The sequence below is a fragment of the Daphnia pulicaria genome, chromosome 2 (genome assembly GCF_021234035.1).
Source record: "Daphnia pulicaria isolate SC F1-1A chromosome 2, SC_F0-13Bv2, whole genome shotgun sequence".
Classification (NCBI taxonomy): domain Eukaryota; kingdom Metazoa; phylum Arthropoda; class Branchiopoda; order Diplostraca; family Daphniidae; genus Daphnia; species Daphnia pulicaria.
The window spans coordinates 2,547,205-2,564,059 of record NC_060914.1 but is presented as its reverse complement, the minus strand read 5'-3'; the positions used below and the strand labels follow the sequence as shown (position 1 = coordinate 2,564,059).

The 16,855-nt window shown below is 41.5% G+C and overlaps 4 protein-coding genes across 9 annotated transcripts in view; 2 read left to right on the top strand and 2 right to left on the bottom strand.

Moving 5' to 3' along the window:
- LOC124327259 (chymotrypsin-2-like) overlaps positions 1-4,137 on the top strand; it is a 22,864-nt gene extending 18,727 nt beyond the window's left edge. For 2 of the 4 annotated variants that reach the window (XM_046786245.1, XM_046786246.1), the window contains 8 exons: positions 2,259-2,478; positions 2,541-2,613; positions 2,699-2,790; positions 2,873-2,949; positions 3,012-3,123; positions 3,215-3,374; positions 3,458-3,636; positions 3,763-4,137. In XM_046786245.1, coding sequence (XP_046642201.1) covers positions 2,452-2,478; positions 2,541-2,613; positions 2,699-2,790; positions 2,873-2,949; positions 3,012-3,123; positions 3,215-3,374; positions 3,458-3,636; positions 3,763-3,909 — 867 coding nt within the window. In that variant the 5' untranslated portion in view covers positions 2,259-2,451 and the 3' untranslated portion in view covers positions 3,910-4,137. Of the gene's footprint in view, positions 1-4; positions 1,076-1,167; positions 1,743-2,258; positions 2,479-2,540; positions 2,614-2,698; positions 2,791-2,872; positions 2,950-3,011; positions 3,124-3,214; positions 3,375-3,457; positions 3,637-3,762 lie in introns of those variants that run through there. The other 2 variants (XR_006915976.1, XR_006915977.1) reach the window with 2 other exon arrangements.
- LOC124327110 overlaps positions 1-16,855 on the bottom strand; it is a 271,197-nt gene that overhangs the window by 95,056 nt on the left and 159,286 nt on the right. The window lies entirely within an intron of this gene.
- Positions 4,043-5,610, bottom strand: LOC124327264 (asialoglycoprotein receptor 1-like). Its single transcript, XM_046786254.1, has 6 exons — positions 5,421-5,610; positions 5,153-5,307; positions 4,895-5,062; positions 4,731-4,820; positions 4,538-4,643; positions 4,043-4,398 (listed from the first exon to the last, which is right to left on the bottom strand). Exons 1-6 carry the CDS (start codon positions 5,494-5,496, stop codon positions 4,163-4,165), a joined length of 831 nt encoding a protein of 276 aa, XP_046642210.1. The 5' UTR covers positions 5,497-5,610; the 3' UTR covers positions 4,043-4,162.
- On the top strand, positions 4,970-16,855 carry LOC124327081. Of its 2 annotated transcripts, XM_046785950.1 has the most exons (7): positions 4,970-5,070; positions 12,033-12,204; positions 12,271-12,813; positions 13,959-14,161; positions 14,543-14,974; positions 15,266-15,490; positions 15,674-16,855. In XM_046785950.1, the coding sequence occupies exons 3-7, from the start codon at positions 12,381-12,383 to the stop codon at positions 16,130-16,132; spliced, it is 1,752 nt and encodes a 583-aa protein (XP_046641906.1). In that variant the 5' UTR covers positions 4,970-5,070; positions 12,033-12,204; positions 12,271-12,380; the 3' UTR covers positions 16,133-16,855. The 2 variants fall into 2 exon arrangements, with proteins under 2 accessions (XP_046641906.1, XP_046641904.1); XM_046785948.1 differs by having other exon boundaries at positions 12,033-12,813.

The window sequence follows — 16,855 nt, the reverse complement described above, 5'->3', positions numbered from 1 at the left end:
GTAGTTCCTTTTGGAATATGATGTGGCCTGACGATAATGCTAACCGCTTATCTCACAATACACCAAGCAATAATCAAGCATGAACGTTGCTTTAAATCTTGTTTCAGATTTAAAGTCGAGACTATTAAGACATTGCAAGTTGATAATGTTATTGCACTGTTGAAACTTTAGGAGTTTCTCCTTCATACATCATGTAAATCAAGAAACTAATATGCGGACTGTAATCTATACCGACTTCTTTCCACTTACCACCGCAACCGGCATACGTATTAGCCTAACCAAACGCGGGTAAAGTTTTGTTTGTTGCCACCATTCTCGACCAAAACAATTGACTGCAGGAGAAGAACATGTTGCGATTCAGCGCCATAAACGAAAGTCAAGAATGTCGGTAGATGTGAGACGTGACGTATCTGAGGGAATCATTGAGTAAACAGTGACATGCCTAGGCACGAAACCTTTTCCCTTCCCTTGTAATTTCAAAAAAAGACCGTAATTGCCTCGTGTGGACAAATGGCTAGAACTACGTTGGATGAGATAAGACTTCGTCAGTTGTTGCATTTCCCTAGCTAGGTATTTTCTAGTTTGTATTATTAATTATTTAATTAGGAAAACAACGATAGCAGAATTAATATAATGTTTTAAAACTATTTTTCTCAACTTAATTGTAATGCAAACGAACTGGTGTGCAAGGGTAGACGGAACAACACGAAAGACATATTTATATGTTGCCAACAATTCTTGCCATCGTTTATTTACAATGTTGTATGATGAAAAATAAGTTTGACATGGAAAACTTCACAAAAATCTAACGTCTTTGAATTTGTAAAGTTAATTCGGTTACTTCTCTAAAGATAATGAACAGTTTTTCTTCGAAACGTTCGTACGGACTATGCAATAGATAAGAAATGATTTAGCAACAGATAAAAAAAAAAACACTTTCTAAAGGCAGTTCTACCGACAAAATAGCGTTATAGGCTAGGTGGTAAACGGTATAAAATCGAGCGACTGTATTAGAGACAAGTTATTTGCAGGTCTTCGGTCTTCCATTTTTACGTAGCTCGACAGAACCAAATATGTAAGTCAAATGTTTACTCATTAACAGTAGAATTTTCATTGGCCGCTCTTTCCTCTTTTTCATTTATTTATTTTTTTATTTTTTAAATAAAGAAAATGGCTCTTAACAAACAATCCGAAGACTACCAGGTCTTGCTCAAGACGATCTTTGCTGAGTGTAGGGGAGAGCCGCTAATTGGTCAGAAAGCAGTTGCCTGGGTAATTAAAACACGGGCTGATCTTAACCGTGGTTACTGGGGAGGTAACACCATCAGAGGTGTTTGTCTTTATCCCGGTCAATTCGAGTGCTGGAACGCCGATAGACGTCATCTGATTGATGATGGGATTCGCAGGGAGCCCGGTGCCTATTCTGCAATTGACGCTTGGCTTCCAACGGTTTTTCAAGGCTCTGATCCCAGCGGAGGAGCAGATCATTACAACAATCCTGATAAAGAAGGTTATCCACCTTGGACCAATAACTGTTACCGCCTTCAGAAAATTGGCAATCACCAATTTTATAAAAGCAAATGAAGAAATAATTTTCATCATTTAATGTAGTCCTGTAATAAATTCATATGGACTATTTCTAGTCCCATGCGAGTTGCGAAATATAATGTAGCACCTCGTTGATAATGCTAACTACTTAAGTACTTTACGGTACTTTACTAATACACCAGGCAAAAATCAGACATTGCGTCACATCCTGTGTTAGACTTAAAGTAGATAATAGTAAGATTATGTGTAATAAAAATGATATCGTCATTCCCTACCTGATGATAAAAACTTACGCGATGACTCTTTCGTAGACAATTTAACGAGATGTTAACTGGCGTAATAATATCGATGATCACCCGTTTCTACTTATTATCCCAATCAGATAGTCTTATGAAGTCGGAAAATATGGTTTTGTTGCTTATTAATTTTGAAAAATCCTCTGCAGTAGAAGACCATGTTGTGATAAAGCTGCGCCCAACTGTCAGTTTATATTGAGTGAATCTTGTTCAATATTCCATTTGATTTTCAAATTCCCGCTCAGGTTATTAACACGAGTTAACGCTGGAAACATCTGTCAGCTGATATTCAAAGTATATTTTCACAGCAGCGCAAGTCGATTTCGTGCAGCCTTTTTTTTTAGTCAAACTATGCACTTGATCAAACGATTGCTCAGCCACAGTAACATATGTTTCAGTTCCGTGTTTAATTAGGCAATATTTTCCTGGCGAACTGATGGAAAACATTTTCCTCTTGCTGGGGTTGTCTGCACTTTGCGTGGGAGACAACGAGACAACTGTTTCGATTCTGCACTTGGCCAATTCATCCCATTTGAACTGGATATAAAAAGGCGTTCATTTCAGCTGGAGAACAGCAGTAACGGCCAAGGGAACAACTATTCACAAGATGAAGTCTTGCAAAATCCTGCTGAAGGTAATACACCGATACAATACTTGTGTAATGCGAAATTAATGTGCTCATTTCATTATGTCTAGGTATTCTGTGTTATATTTTTTACTTCGGCTGGTTTGATCAACGCTGGGGGAATAGACGATTCTATTGACAAAGGTATGTAATAGTACTTGAATTTAAGTTTTCTTAGTTTTAACCATGTTTTTTTTTGTTTTTGTTTTTTTATTTCGTTCCATGGTAGGACTGGTGAGGAGCAGTAATGAAACTGACGAAGGCGACGTCGATACGATTGTTGGGGGTTGGATAGTTCCTAGAGGAGATCACAAATACATGGCAAGTACACCGCAGCGTGTGAATGATGTACTAATGGTGTGTCCGTGACTTTAACCCGTTACACGAACTCATTTTGAAATAGGCTCGTTTGACTTCCGGCTGCGGCGGAACTGTAATCAGCGATCGTCACATCCTCACTGCTGCTCACTGTCTTTACGGGTATCAGTTCAAATCATTCCAATTGCATGAATGCAGGTTAGAACACACAAATTGTTTTACAGTTTCTCCTCAGTAAATGTTTACATGGGGGTCTACACAATCAATCCACTGGACAGTGGTTACATAAAACGCGTTGTTCCAAGTTGGAATTTTCGAATTCACACGTCCTATAAGGTTTGTTAATAAAAACGAGTGAACAGTTCCATCGTTTGCTCTTTGTGAACAACTCTTACTAACTTTCTTGTTTGATTTATTAACTGTCCAGGGTCAGAACTGGGATGACATCGCCATTCTAAAGATGGATCCTCCGTTAAGCCAAACTGAGCTAAGCCGTATTGCCATAGCGAAACTTCCTCCTGCTGGCACTACCGTTACTTACGAAAATCAATGGGCACAAGCTGTCGGTTGGGGCTGGACTATCGACGGTAAGCTTTAATATAGCCAAGTTAAATTGTGATTATTTATAATTGCCCAATCTAAACGATTTGTTTGTGTAAATTGAATTCAGGTGTATCGTCGGGTTCCCCGTATTTAAAGGCTACATGGTTAGCCATACAATCCAAAGAATATTGCTCGTATAAATTCTATCATGTCAATGTAGCTGTTGGAAATGGCGAAAGCGTCGGCGTACCATACAACCACGCACTGATGATGTGCACCTACCGAGACAATGAAGGAAGTTGCCTTGTAAGTATTGAAATTTTCATTGTTTTAATCCTCACTGGGTACTAATGTGTTCCCATACAGAAAATCTGTAGCATCAAAATTGAATAATTTTGGTGATGAAAATAACTTTTCTTGTGATATTTGTAGGGAGATAGTGGAGGCCCCATCATAGTTAACGATGTTCAAGTCGGGATCGCTAGCTTTGGTGGTCCATCATGTACCTACGGTGGCGCTTGGATGCGAGTTTCTGCTTACGTCAACAATGGATGGATTCGTAACAACATGATTTACTAATCCAACAAGTTTTTTCTTGCTTTTACACCCTTCAATTAAAGATTTAAACTTTTAACATTGAATTATCAACCTAGTTTCAATAGTAAGCCGTTGTAGCAAACGACAAATAGATCTGGTGGCGCATACAATTAAGAACGGGATGATTGTGAAATTGTATTGAATTTTTCTCTTACTATAGAATCAATTTCCACGTATCTTTGTTATGTTTGCTAAAACAGATCAAAGACACTGAAATAAAAAAAATAAAACATTGTTAGGGAAGTGCTTGACAGATAGCGTCAGAGTCATCTTTGTCGCAATCGCAATCGTTCCAGCATCCATTGGCTTCATAATTAATCACCATGCAGTCTTCACCACCAAATGCTCCGGTATCATCGGGTTGTTTGGAACACCAGTTAGAGTAGCCTGGATACAAAATTGTGTCGGTACTTTCCCAATACCAAGTGCCTTCGTTTGGTGCGTCGGTTAGAGAAGTCAAGAATGTTGCCTCTGTAAGGAATGAAACCGTGTTAGTATCAACTCAGCAAACAAGTAATATCAAAATGTAGACACATGTTTCCATTTGTCAGGAAAATTCTTTATACAAAATTGCATGTCATTTCATTACTAGCGATAACGTTACAATTACCATTGCCCCAAGCGTTGTGAATGGATAGTTCTTTTTCGTAAGTTTCCAGGGACAGTAATTTCATGTTGTGAGAGTTGCAATAGGACCTTTGGGATGGATGATTTCTCTAATTATTTCAAAATTAGAAAAAGTGCATAAATTTTATAGCCTCCCGAAAGGTGCCAAATCATCTATAGGTTTGTCATAAACTTACTTTGGTGAAAGTAGCACAGTAGCAAGAAACCTCGTCGACAACTCGTCCACACTGACTTTCTGTACCCAAATTAAACGGACAATCAACCGCCTTTAAACGACACCACAATCTTGGAGTAAGTATAACTGTCTAAAGAATAAGTATAAAAATACAATTCGTTTAACCTTTTGAATCTTGAGTTTTAGATTTGAATTTGGCGCTTTTGTCAACCGGATGCTGGCTGTCGATTGGGTCGTGTACACGGACGCTGGCAAATCTTTTCTCGAACGTTCGTGAATCTTTTGATCCTCTACAAGGAGGATCGTAGAATCTTCTTTGGCCCCATCGTAGATCTAAAGTAGTAAGTCAAGTCTGATTTATTTACGTTGTCATAAAACTCTGTTGAATGAGAGATCAGGTTATTTCTTGAATAATAATCATACGGCTAAGAAATCTTGAGCTTCTTTGAGGTTTCCGTTGAGCGCAGTGAAGACGAGAATACGATCCTCTTGTGTTTGAATATCCCAGTGACAGTTTTCGTGAGCCGTGGAGATTTCAATCACGACCGAATCTTCAACAAAAACTCGTCCTCCGCAAACTTTCAGAAAATCGAAATCTCGGATTAGAAAATGTTCTCGAATTTCTCGAAGTGAAATGACAGGTTTTTTTTTGGGTGGTAGGATAGAAAGTAAATTGCTATTAGATGCTTACGGCGAGGAGCAACGACATTCCCGTGGCTGAAACCTGCAAAGGTCAAAAGTAGAATGCATAAAATTGGCATCTTCATGGTAGAAATTTAAAAACAGTTTTCCAATTTCCTAGAGAAACTTTCGTAATTTTTGTACTAGTCGATTGCCAGCATGAAAGTGTAGAAGGGACAGGTTTGACTGATTGGTAACATTTGTAAATTTATCAGCCAGACGTTTTGCTGCATCGTTTGATAAAGGCCTTAAAGGGTGGCCAATATTTGAATTTCCATATCAAGTGTTTTCGTTCCGTAATCAATCGCCCCAAAAACCCACAAAGCAGGAAGGAGTTCTGTTGTTATCCTACGCAAGTCCATTTTCAACGCTTAACCTTCATGAAAACCCTGAACCTTCGTTTAGTCAGGTACTTTTTATCGTTGCATTTCTTATTCTACTACTCCCAAGAGGAGTTCCATTGGAGAACTGTGGAAAAGAATGACCAAGAAATTATAAATTATTCCTTTTATTTTCGATGGCATTAAAGCTATTAGCTTTACTACTACGCCGGTAACATTGGTACAACAACGCTCCAAGCAAATTGAATGGTTTGTTTTCGATCGAAGCAACGTGTCCTCTAGGCAGCGTGATTTCTCTAATTATTACCACATTCGAAAAATGCATAAATTTATAGCGCTATCCCCATCAAAAAGAGCAACTTGTTTTGACCGCCGAAAGTAAGCACAGGAGCATGAAACCTCGTCGTCTGTTCCGAAATCAACCGCTTGTGTAACGACAGCGTAATGTCGTAAAAATCCAACTCGTTTAACCTTTTGAATGTTGATCTTCGTATTTTAAAAATAGGAAAAGCGCTAGCTGTCGCCTGCGTCGTGTACACGGACGCTGGAAAGTTTTTTTTAACTGAACGCTTGTGTGTATTTTCATTCTTTCCAAGGAGAAATAGAGAAAATTTTTGGGCTCGTGAATCTAGTAAAAAAAACTTTGCCTGGATAAAATTAGCTTATACATCTGGAGCATCTCTTGAGTTGAGCGAAGATGTTCAATCACGACAGCGAAAATATTGTGCGGTATCAACTTAAAAAAGAAAAATGACTTGGCAAGTTTTAGAAGAGACTTCAAAGCTAAGAAGCTTTGAGTTTATTACGACGAGTAGCAACCAGATTTCCGGCCGACGGTTTGAAATTGTAATTTTTTTTTTTTTTTAATTTGCGCTACTTAGGACGAAGTTTATCAGCCAAATATGTTTAATTGAAATGCTGAGAAAGAAACGAGTTATACAGTTCAACCTTGTCCTCAAAATTCAGAAACATTTGTTGTCAAAGTCCATGCAAGTCTCTGATTACCATGTACAAACATTCCCATCCGATTATTAGTTACAAGTCCCGCACGTCCGCACCCAACAAGCGTCGCCATCTACAAGCGCAATCAGCTACTCTCTAACCTAACCAAAAAGATTTTTTCCAAATGTTTGAATAATGATCGCTGGCTTTGCTGCACATACCTTCGAGTTGTCTAGCTAACAACGTTTCAATCGCTAACAGAATTCTTCGGTTAAGTTTGTCGCTTTTTTCCAGGTACCGCCGGTACCGAAAGGGCAGGATTTCAAGAGAAAAACGCGCGCATGAATAATTCATTAAGGATCGACAGTTGTTCCCTTTTTCGGTATTTTGGGATGAACGCAATTTTATGTCGACGCGTCGAGCTTCTCGTGTCTTTTCAACGAAACGATTTCATCGCCTGAGCAAAGAATTCGGTCAGGCGCGTTTCACAAGTGTAAAAAAAAATAAATAACCATTTCTGCTGATATTCGCCATGAACATTAACAAAAAAAAAAAAAAAAAAAAAAAAAACACTGGAAAATGCGTAATGGAATGTAGGTCGGTGTCCTATACGTTTCTCTTTCTCTCGAAAGAAAAAACGGCCCAACCAAAATTTTAATTGTTTCCAATAACAGCGACCGATTCGTAGGAATCAACACACAGCTGCTGCGCTGCCAGATAGAATCTTTCACCAGTGTATCCAGATGTAGTGATTAGTCCGTGTGGCGTAACAATGCCTGTTTATTCATACGATGGCTATCGGTGGGGGGAAATGGCTATCGTCATCCAATCTGTGCTGACCACCACCACCACCACTCGGCCTGGGCGTTGGAACAACAACACTGGTCGTTCGCTTTCTTTATTACATCAACATAAGTGCCTACTACCTGCTGGGCTAAGTGTAGTCGCCTCTTGAGGGGTCCGACATATTTGCATGCATCATCCTTTCTCTCTTGGTGGACGACGCTCGCAGGGCAATGATGAAAAAGAGAACGGAGAGAAAGTGCAGTTTGGTCGAGTGGAATGTCAAAGAGCGTTCAAATCATTTCTCTTCCCGCGAGAGATGAGCGTCGTATTATTTTTCGTATCTAGCGCCATTCCAAAATGAACAGTTGAAGTTGCCAACTTTTCCCGCCCGCAGGAATCTTATCGTTTGAAACGTCCGTATACAGGCGGATGAAAACCTGGTGGTTGGACAGTTAACCCCGTTTCCTTACACAGCGAGAGTTTCAGCGCTAAAAGTCCTGAAAGTGGATGATTTGATATGATTATTATATGAACGTTTATATCGTTTGGACATTGTTATTATGATGATTCTATTTTCCAGTGCCTGGCGGAATGGAATCATCTCGCCGGAAAACTCATTTCAGGCCGGGGAACGGACAGTGTGTATATGTGTTATAATATGGCCGCGGTGAAACGGGCGAACCGTGAAACTGCCGTTCGGTCAGTTAGTGACAAGCCGTTGGATTGGAAATTCTCTGACCAAGTCGATGATGCGCAACTCCAGCGAGGTCTACACGTATTAGCCAACAACAGCCAAAGCGTAATTGAATATTTCACGCGCCAGAAGATCCCACGGGGCGATAATACCCACCGCAGAAATTGAAAAAAAGAACCAAAAATCACGATCGAGGAAAATAAAAAAAAAGGTGGATGAGAAAAAAACTGGGTTAATAGACACGCTATACGCATTATTTGTTGTTGTTTGGACTGAATGTATACAACCCTACTCGCTATAGATCTACCGGAAAGGATCAGTATTATCAGAGTTTCTCATCCATTTAGGTAGACGATAGAGCGCCCGAAGAAGACGGGAAAACTTTTGATGGCTGTAGATATACGTGTTACTCGGTATTATTGAATCTATACGCTCGCCATAGAGAGAGAGAGAGAGAAAGAAGAACAAAAAAACATTGACGGCCTGGAGGTCTACGTGCCTTTTGCCACTGCGCAAACGCGCCCATTGCGCACGTAGCGTTCCATCCCCATTGGCTCTGCTCTATTTCAATACTCGTCTGGGTACCTCTCTTGGCAGCGAGCTGGTAAATTGTAGACTTTTGGGGCCACTTAGGTTGTTGGGTAAATATATGGAAACACCTGCAGAGAACCCGGAAAATAAAAATTCGAACTCGACATGTTCCTCCTCTCCGGGAAAATCTTCCAAAGCAAAACCCAATAATAGAAGAGAAAAGACTAGACTAAAAAGATTGCGCGTTTCGGATAACGTTCGCTTATAGCCCTCATCATCATTCAATCGGACACGTGAAAGTTTTCCCCTGGTGCAATGTGCATCCCTTTCTCTTTCTACTTTTTAGCATACTACGCACTATAGGTCTAATAATCACCTCGTTAGGCAGATTCCAGCTGAAGTAAAAGAGCGGTGAAACTGTGTCTGTGCTGTGTATATATTTAATGGTTCGTGCTCTGTGGTCGCCCTGTTTGATTCCTTTCATTTGATTTATGACGCCAATCAAACGAAAGAGAGGCAGACGAAAGAAAAGCCACAAAAAAAGGTGCAGGGGAGGATCAGAGTTTCGTGATAGACGATGATGAATAACGTTAAAGCGTCGTAAACCCATCTCATTAATGAATTTCATTCCGAGCGTACACCAGGAAAAAAACACACACAAACACTAAAGGATTAATAGCTGCGCAATATCGGTGGATTTTTCGCGAAATAAGTCTGGTAGAAAATAACGAAATAAGAACACACACGCGTTGACATATTTCTTTTCTTTGAGGAGGGAAACAATTTTTGATTGTTTATTATTAGAGATATGCGGTTGAGGTGATGCGCGCTGTGGCGACCTATTTCGTTCGGCACTCTACTGTACACGGTAGAGTGGATCGTATTTTTTTTTTTCAGATGAGATTCTCCTTTTCTTTCAGGTTTTTTTTATCTTCCATTGAAAGTCGAGGGAAAAAATTGAATAAGTTCTTTGACGTGATCCGTGCGCTTCTCTTATCGTCAGAAAAAGAAAAATGCGGTCGTGTGGAACTCTCCCATCATCTCGTCTTTAAAAGCCAACAAGATTTCTTTATTCTTTTCATTTTCTTTTTCTTTTTTACACACACACACACACACGGCCCGGAAGAGATGTCAATGTTGAACGACATTTTCGTTCAGAGAGAAGAAAAAAAAAATGATGTCGGTTGACGGCATTTCTCTCTAACCCAAACGACAATTTCTAATCCATCCATCAGGCTATCAGGAAAAGTTGTCAATGCAAAGTTGGACAAGTTTTGATATTTTTTTCAATTTTTGCGGTTCTGTTTTTAGTGTATCGAGAAACCGGTTGCTTTATTCTGTAGAAAATCTTGTCCGGACCGCAATTTTAAAAATAATAATCATTCTTGATCCATACATTTTGAAGGAGATGCTGGACAATCCCAAATAAGGTGAGAGTTGATAATGCGGAACTAAAAAAAAATTCCCATCTGCCGCCATCGAGAAGTTTATCTGCCTATTGTTTTATTCATACAGCGCACAGCGCTCTCACTTTCTCCTCGATATCAATTCAATGTGCCGGTATTGTAAATCTCCTTAATCTATTCATCCTTTTTTTGTTTCTTTTAAAAGAAAAGAAACAACGTGAAGGTGAAAATGTAGGTCGGGGTTATATTAGTTAGTAGCTATATGAATTTTTGACAGGGCCAGATGGATCTGTCGCCTTTATCATCTTCGGCCCTCAAGCCTTTTTTTTTTTTTTGCTTTCAACTGCATTGAGATGCAAATTGGCCGTTTTGGCTAGCGGGTCAGAAAGAGAAAGAAATTGCCCAAGTCGAAGTTAGAAAGAGAAAAGATTTTTGTTATTTTATTATTATTCAAAGATTTAGAAGAAGAATTTGGCCCTGCGCTGGAAAAAGAAGAGGAACTTTCACCTGTTTTCGTTTGTTCGAAAGATAGTAGTATGCACTACTATTACTACGTAGCACTTTCACCCGGGCTTGTTTTTCTGGGATACCTACAACTTGTTTTTACCGCTACTCTACTACGGTGAATCTCTTAGAAGCTTATCGCCTTTTTTTTTCTTCTTCTTCTTCTTCTTCCATTTGCCGTTTGTTTGTTGCCCAGCGGAAGATTTCTAAGGGCTTGGAGGGGGGTGAAAGTCTCGACTAGCTCATTTGTATAATCATCTTTGTTGACATTCCCCACATCTCATTTGCAGAGCCGAAATGAATTGAGGAAAGAAAAAAAAAGGAAAAGTTCATTTTAGGAATTATTGCGCAAGTTCGTGGCGAAAATCCAGTCTCATTTATTGTGTTGTTGCCCAATCACGAATTTAATGAATCGATGGTCCTCCATCGTCCGTCTTCTAATGAGACGTTCCAGACATTGTTTTACTTCTCATTTTGATTGAGAGCGTGGTTCGTGGTGAGGGCGGACAATGACTCGATCGAATTCTTTTTTCGACGAGAACACACAGCTTCCTTTATGTTATGCAAATTCCTTTGATCGGGCGAACACGAACGATCTAGAGCGTGATTGTCCGTTTAGCGAGCGGCCGCAACATAGCGCCAGCGGGTCGGATTAAATGATTTAATTCCAAGTTCTTGCACACAATTCGGGCCAACCACCAACAAAAAATCGGTCTATAAATAATCAAAGAAAAAGTAGTTCAATCGCCAAATGATTGTCTAATAATATCAAACGTGTGTAATAATAACAAAACGTGTTGCAACAGATTTCTTTTCACCCCTCGGCTATGCAGCAGCAGTCTCTCTATACGGTATTGTTCACCGGGGTGCTTGAATGGCACGGACGGGGGGGGGGGAGAATGTTTTCCTTTTATTCCGGGACCGACACTTGATGTGAACGCTGTCATTCTACATATAACGCACCCCCCCCCCCCCCCAAAAAAAAAAAAAAAGGTGGATAGGTACACACAGTACAGTATGGCACAGTAATAGACATCCTCACTCCTCCCTTTTAGAGAAATGAGGTCTCGAGGATGAGACATAACGCAGTAGGAGGCGCGGGATATTAGACATGTCCGGTCTCCTTACGAAACATTGCGAACAGCACAAAATCCCAGATATATGTTGGAGGAAATAATGTACAACTATTTTCTGAAGAAGAAAAAAAAATGTGTAACACGAAAAAAAAATAAATAAATAAAACAATGCCCGGCAGGCAACGTGACCTAAAAGACGCTTTGCGCGTACGAGTATAACGTTTGCGGTCTCTTGTACACAAGTAGATATAGTATAAATACGTATATTTTTTTTCTTCTTCTTTCATTTCTTTTTTTTTTTTGCGTCTTTTTTAACAATATTTTTTCTCTTTTTCTTTTCAGGGCTTGGTTTCTCCTTCTTCCTCCCGCCCGCGTTCAACCACCCGGCGGCCAGACGTCGCCCACCTCCCTCTCGCCCAAGTGACTTTCCTGTTCCGGAATGAATGAGCCGCCAGTCGTTGAAAAGCTTTCGAACCGTTTGCATCACACTTCTCTCCTCATCTGTTTTTTGTTTGTTAGTTTAATCATCAGTTGAGTGGGGGGGAACAACATTATTTACTAATTCACATTTCAAACGCAGTGATGGAAATCTGTGCCGGCCACGTTGTGTGAGAAATTCCAATCGGTCGACCAACATTTCAACGAAAAAATTTCTTTTTTGATCAAATCTAATATTTGAAAATTAAAGAAATGTCCGGCAAATTGAACTCGTCGTTGACGACGGCCGAGTGGGTCCACGGACGACGCTCATCTTCCGAGTCCAGCTCAGTTACTCGTCCGGACCGTGAAAGCGCTGGCCGTTCATCACACCCCGGAGTGGCGGTGCCAGTGCGCAGTGATTCCAGTCTCTTGTTCACCAAATGGCTAATGAAGAAGCAACAGGCCAACAGCAGTTCGGAAAATGATTCCAGCGGTCCGGGCAAGCCGTCGCCCCAACAGCCAATTCCAATGGCAGGTTCCATCGGTCCCGGTGGCGTTGTCATCGGCATCGGTCGGGGTCAGCTCTTTCCCGCCCGGCTGGCCCTGGCATTAGGAATGGCTAAAACCCTTTTAGGCGTCCTGCTGGTGGCTTTCGGTGCTTTGGCTCTGTGGGAACAGGCCTCCATGTCCTATCTCGGTTCCGGTGAGTTAAAAAAGAAAAGAAATCCCAACTGTTGTAGTACCTCTAAAGTGTAAAATAACTCGGGTGTCCAGTTATGATGAAAGATGCTCAGCACGACTTTTTTTTTCTTTCTTTTCTTTTCTTTTTTGGCGGGCTCATTTTCAAACGCACCGTTGCGGTCCGAAGAAAAAGAAAAGGCCTAAACTTTTAATGGCTTCCTCAATCCGTCATCCTCGGTCCTCCACTCTCACACGATTATTCTTTTCTTTAATTAGCTCTAACTGTTTTTTGTCCGTCGCATTTGTGCGTGTGACGCAATTCGAGCTAGTTTTATGATCGAGAATTGACGCATTGGTAAGTCCCCCGCGGGTCTATCAAATGGCAAAATGTTTCATTCACGCGAGAATCGTAAAAATAGATAAACATCGCAGTCAATTTCCTAAATCATCAATACCCCCGCCTCTGTATAGCTAATAATAAAAAAACTTAATACTATACAACCTGTTGGAGAAAGAAAAAGGGAAGCGGAGAATAGCGGACCCTATTTCCATAAACGGCAGCTCCTCGGAATAAATAATAAAAAAAAAAAAAAATCGTGAAAGAGCGTTCACAATGTAATAATAACTGCGCCAAGCGGTTTAAATGGACGTAATTTTCGGGAAAGCACAATTTTCGTAGCTAACCCCAACGTCTAGTGTAATGTTTGGAGAAAGTTGGAGCGCTTCCCCTTCTCTTTCACACCTTGCAGGTAGCGACCAATTAGACCCTGGAAAACTTTAACATCTCCGGAGAAAAGAAGAAAGACAAAATATCATTGCGAACTTAAAAAATTAAAAATTGTGGGTCGGGACTGTCACACCTGAGGTTTTCCATCAGTGGCAGGCCAGCACTCGGGTTGGTATCATTCTCAATGGACCATGCACACCTGTCTGTTGACGGATGACTGGGTGGTATAGGACAAGAAACTTATTTTGGTTTCTCACGTTGATTCTCCTTTTTCCCTCCCGTAATAATAACGTGACGTGATTATTTTTTTGTTTTTTTCGTGAAGACTTCGTTACACATATTCGATGATGGTCAACAGTCTGAACGACCGACACCGCAAGCCAAGTGACAGCCATGGGAACAAAAACAAAAGAATAACTTTTGATCGAACATTTTTCAAGGTTTATGGACGGGAGCTGTTGTGATACTCAGCGGCCTTATGGGCATCATGGCCGGCCAGAAGCGCACCAACCTGATCTACATCGTCGCCTACCTATTGATGAGCGTGCTGGCCCTGGCCGCCATCGGTCTATTGCTCATCTTCGCCGCTACTGGACTGGCACGAGACTCGGACGCACCTCACGGATACTTTGTCGATCAAGAGGTACCCAATAACACGAATCTTCTTCTTTCATCTTTTTAAAAGGTCACGGAAGTAAACGAAGCGTTTCTAAAAACCCGCCCTCCCGACGAAACATTCCCGTCACCCAGTCATCCCCATTGTTGTCCCATTTTCATGCCGCAAAACCGACATCGCGCAACGCGCCTTTTATATTGTCGACGCTCCGAACCGTGAGCATATCCAGCAGCTGTGCAAAGGCCAGCGACTTTGATATTCATTTGAAGAATTTGAACCGTCAATGTCACCCAATTACGAGACCCCAGAAACCCAGATTTTTTTATTGCACACGTTTCTCATTAAATTGGTGTCCAACTAGCCGTGAAAAAATTGACAAATTGGATGTTTTTTTTTTGGGGATAACAGGAAGGGAGTCGAGTGGAATTCCTCGGAACTGTGCCGTTGAGGCAGCGGCCAATCATCATCAACGCCGTTCTAGTTGCCATAGGAACTTTGTCGACGATCCTGTCGCTGGCGGCCGTGGTGATTTGCTTGCGTGAAGCGTGTCTGTGTTACGGTCCCCAGACGTCGGCAGGCGGCGGCGGCCAACACCGTCGACTGGTCAACAGTAACAGCAGTTGCAACAGTAGCCATCATCACAAAATTGGCGCTAATCGCATCGGTTCCGTTCCCAATATGAATCTCTTGACGGCCGATCAAAGCCCAGAGGGTCAGGCCAGAGCTTACCGTCTGTTACGTTGGTTGCGCCAGTCTCATCATCACCAGCAACAACAACAACAACAACAACAAAGACGTCCACCACCGCCACCTCTGCTCCGACGCCTCTATAGCCCACAGGTGATTTCAACAATCAAAAGATTTTCTTATTCTTTCTTTCTTTCCTTTATTCCTTTGACGTCATTACCGTTATTATGATTACATTGTGCCTCTCGGAATTAGGCTGGATAATAATTTACCGTTAATATACTCACTGTTGGTAGTTGCAAACTGTACATACTGGTCAAACCGTACAGTGATTGCGCACACACCCAAGTTAAAATAAGTGTTACTTTGCCTTGGGTTGTTTTTAATGCTGTTGGAAATGATGCGCACACGTTTCGAATGTTGAACATATTTTCTTCAATTAAGGTCCCCATGGTGGCCCATCCGATTCCAGTTGCGATTCCGACGACGCCAGCGGCTGGCGGGCATCCGCCAGTCGGTTTCCCGTCGTTCGTTACCGGAGCTCCTACCGCTTATGTCATTCCAGCCGGTGCCGTCCCCGTACTACAGCCAATGATTTCCGGACCGGCCTTCTACTCGCTCACGAGCCTTCCTTCTCTTCATCACCACCACCCCTCCAGCATGCCACCGGTTAGTAGTCCACGGGTTTTATGATTTTCCAGCCGTTGTGTCAACCAATATAAAAAAAGAGAAAGATAAATCAACTGGAAACTATTAAACTCATTGTTTATTTTTATTTTTAAAACATGAACGTATAATTATTGGTTGACTATTTACTATCTGGTGCTGAGTTATGACTTTTCCTCTATGCAGCACATGCATCACCACGCTAATTACATGCACCGGCCGCCAGAGATGGCCAGTCTTCCGGCTGCACCCACAGCCGCTACTCCCGGCCCGTCTCGCTGTGAGAATCCGCACAACAACAATAAGAAAGACAACAAAAAGAAGAAGAACAAGAGCAGCTCGGATGAGAAACGAGTCCGCAAGTCTCGCAGCGAGGCCGAAGACCAACCGGAAGCGACTCGACATCAACCGAAACGACCGACGACTGGTGGGCCTCAGCAATTCATCTCTTTCGGTATGGCCCCGCCGCAACAGCTGACGACGCCATCGATGGACGTCGACGGTGAGAGTATGGTCAGCGGTTACATTTACACGGGGATGGACCGCGACATTGCCGAAGAATTCATCCTACATTCCATGACGATTCCGGCACAGGCCACCGGCAGCGTCAAGAGCGGCGCCACCGATAAACGCGAGATGTTCTGAATGCCCAAAGTTTACCACAACGTTCGTCCTTCTTTATTGTACAATTAAATCGTCTCTTATTTCTTTATCATTCGTTGATTTTTGTTTTTCTAACCCACTCAAAAGGAAAAAAAAAGGAAGAATAATGTTTTGCTATAGAATAGTGGCTGTGTGTTGTCTTTATTCATTTGTAAATTGAAATATCATAGAGATAAGAAACATTTTGGCAGCCAACCCTTATTTGACGGCAACAGCGCTGTCATTCAAACGTCTTGTCGTTTTTTATTTTCCGTAACACGTTTCATTTGAACAAGAAAATTTCCCGACGCCGTCAGACATCTCAACTTTTCGTTTCTTTTTGAATAGGGGGGATGTTTTTTTGCTTCCAACTAATTTCCTGAATTTACCAAGTCGATGGATGAGGGCCTATTACAACTTTCTCTCGCGACTTCGGATATCCGTCGTGGCTGTCAACCTCCTCCCCGCCAGACGACGTTACGCTTTCTCTTCTTCCGCGTCTCTCTCTTTGTTCTGACCTCAATCGGGATTGATTCCGTTCGTTCATCTTAACTTTTTTGTTTTTGTTTTATTGATTTCACGACCGACGTAACACATGCAGACACACATTAAAAAAAAAAGAGAGCTAGGAAACGACACTGAACACATAGATTCGAGAGAGTATGTCGAAAAGAAAATCGAAGGTGCGCAATAAAATAGGGAAAGAAATCCAGCCATCCGCAAAAA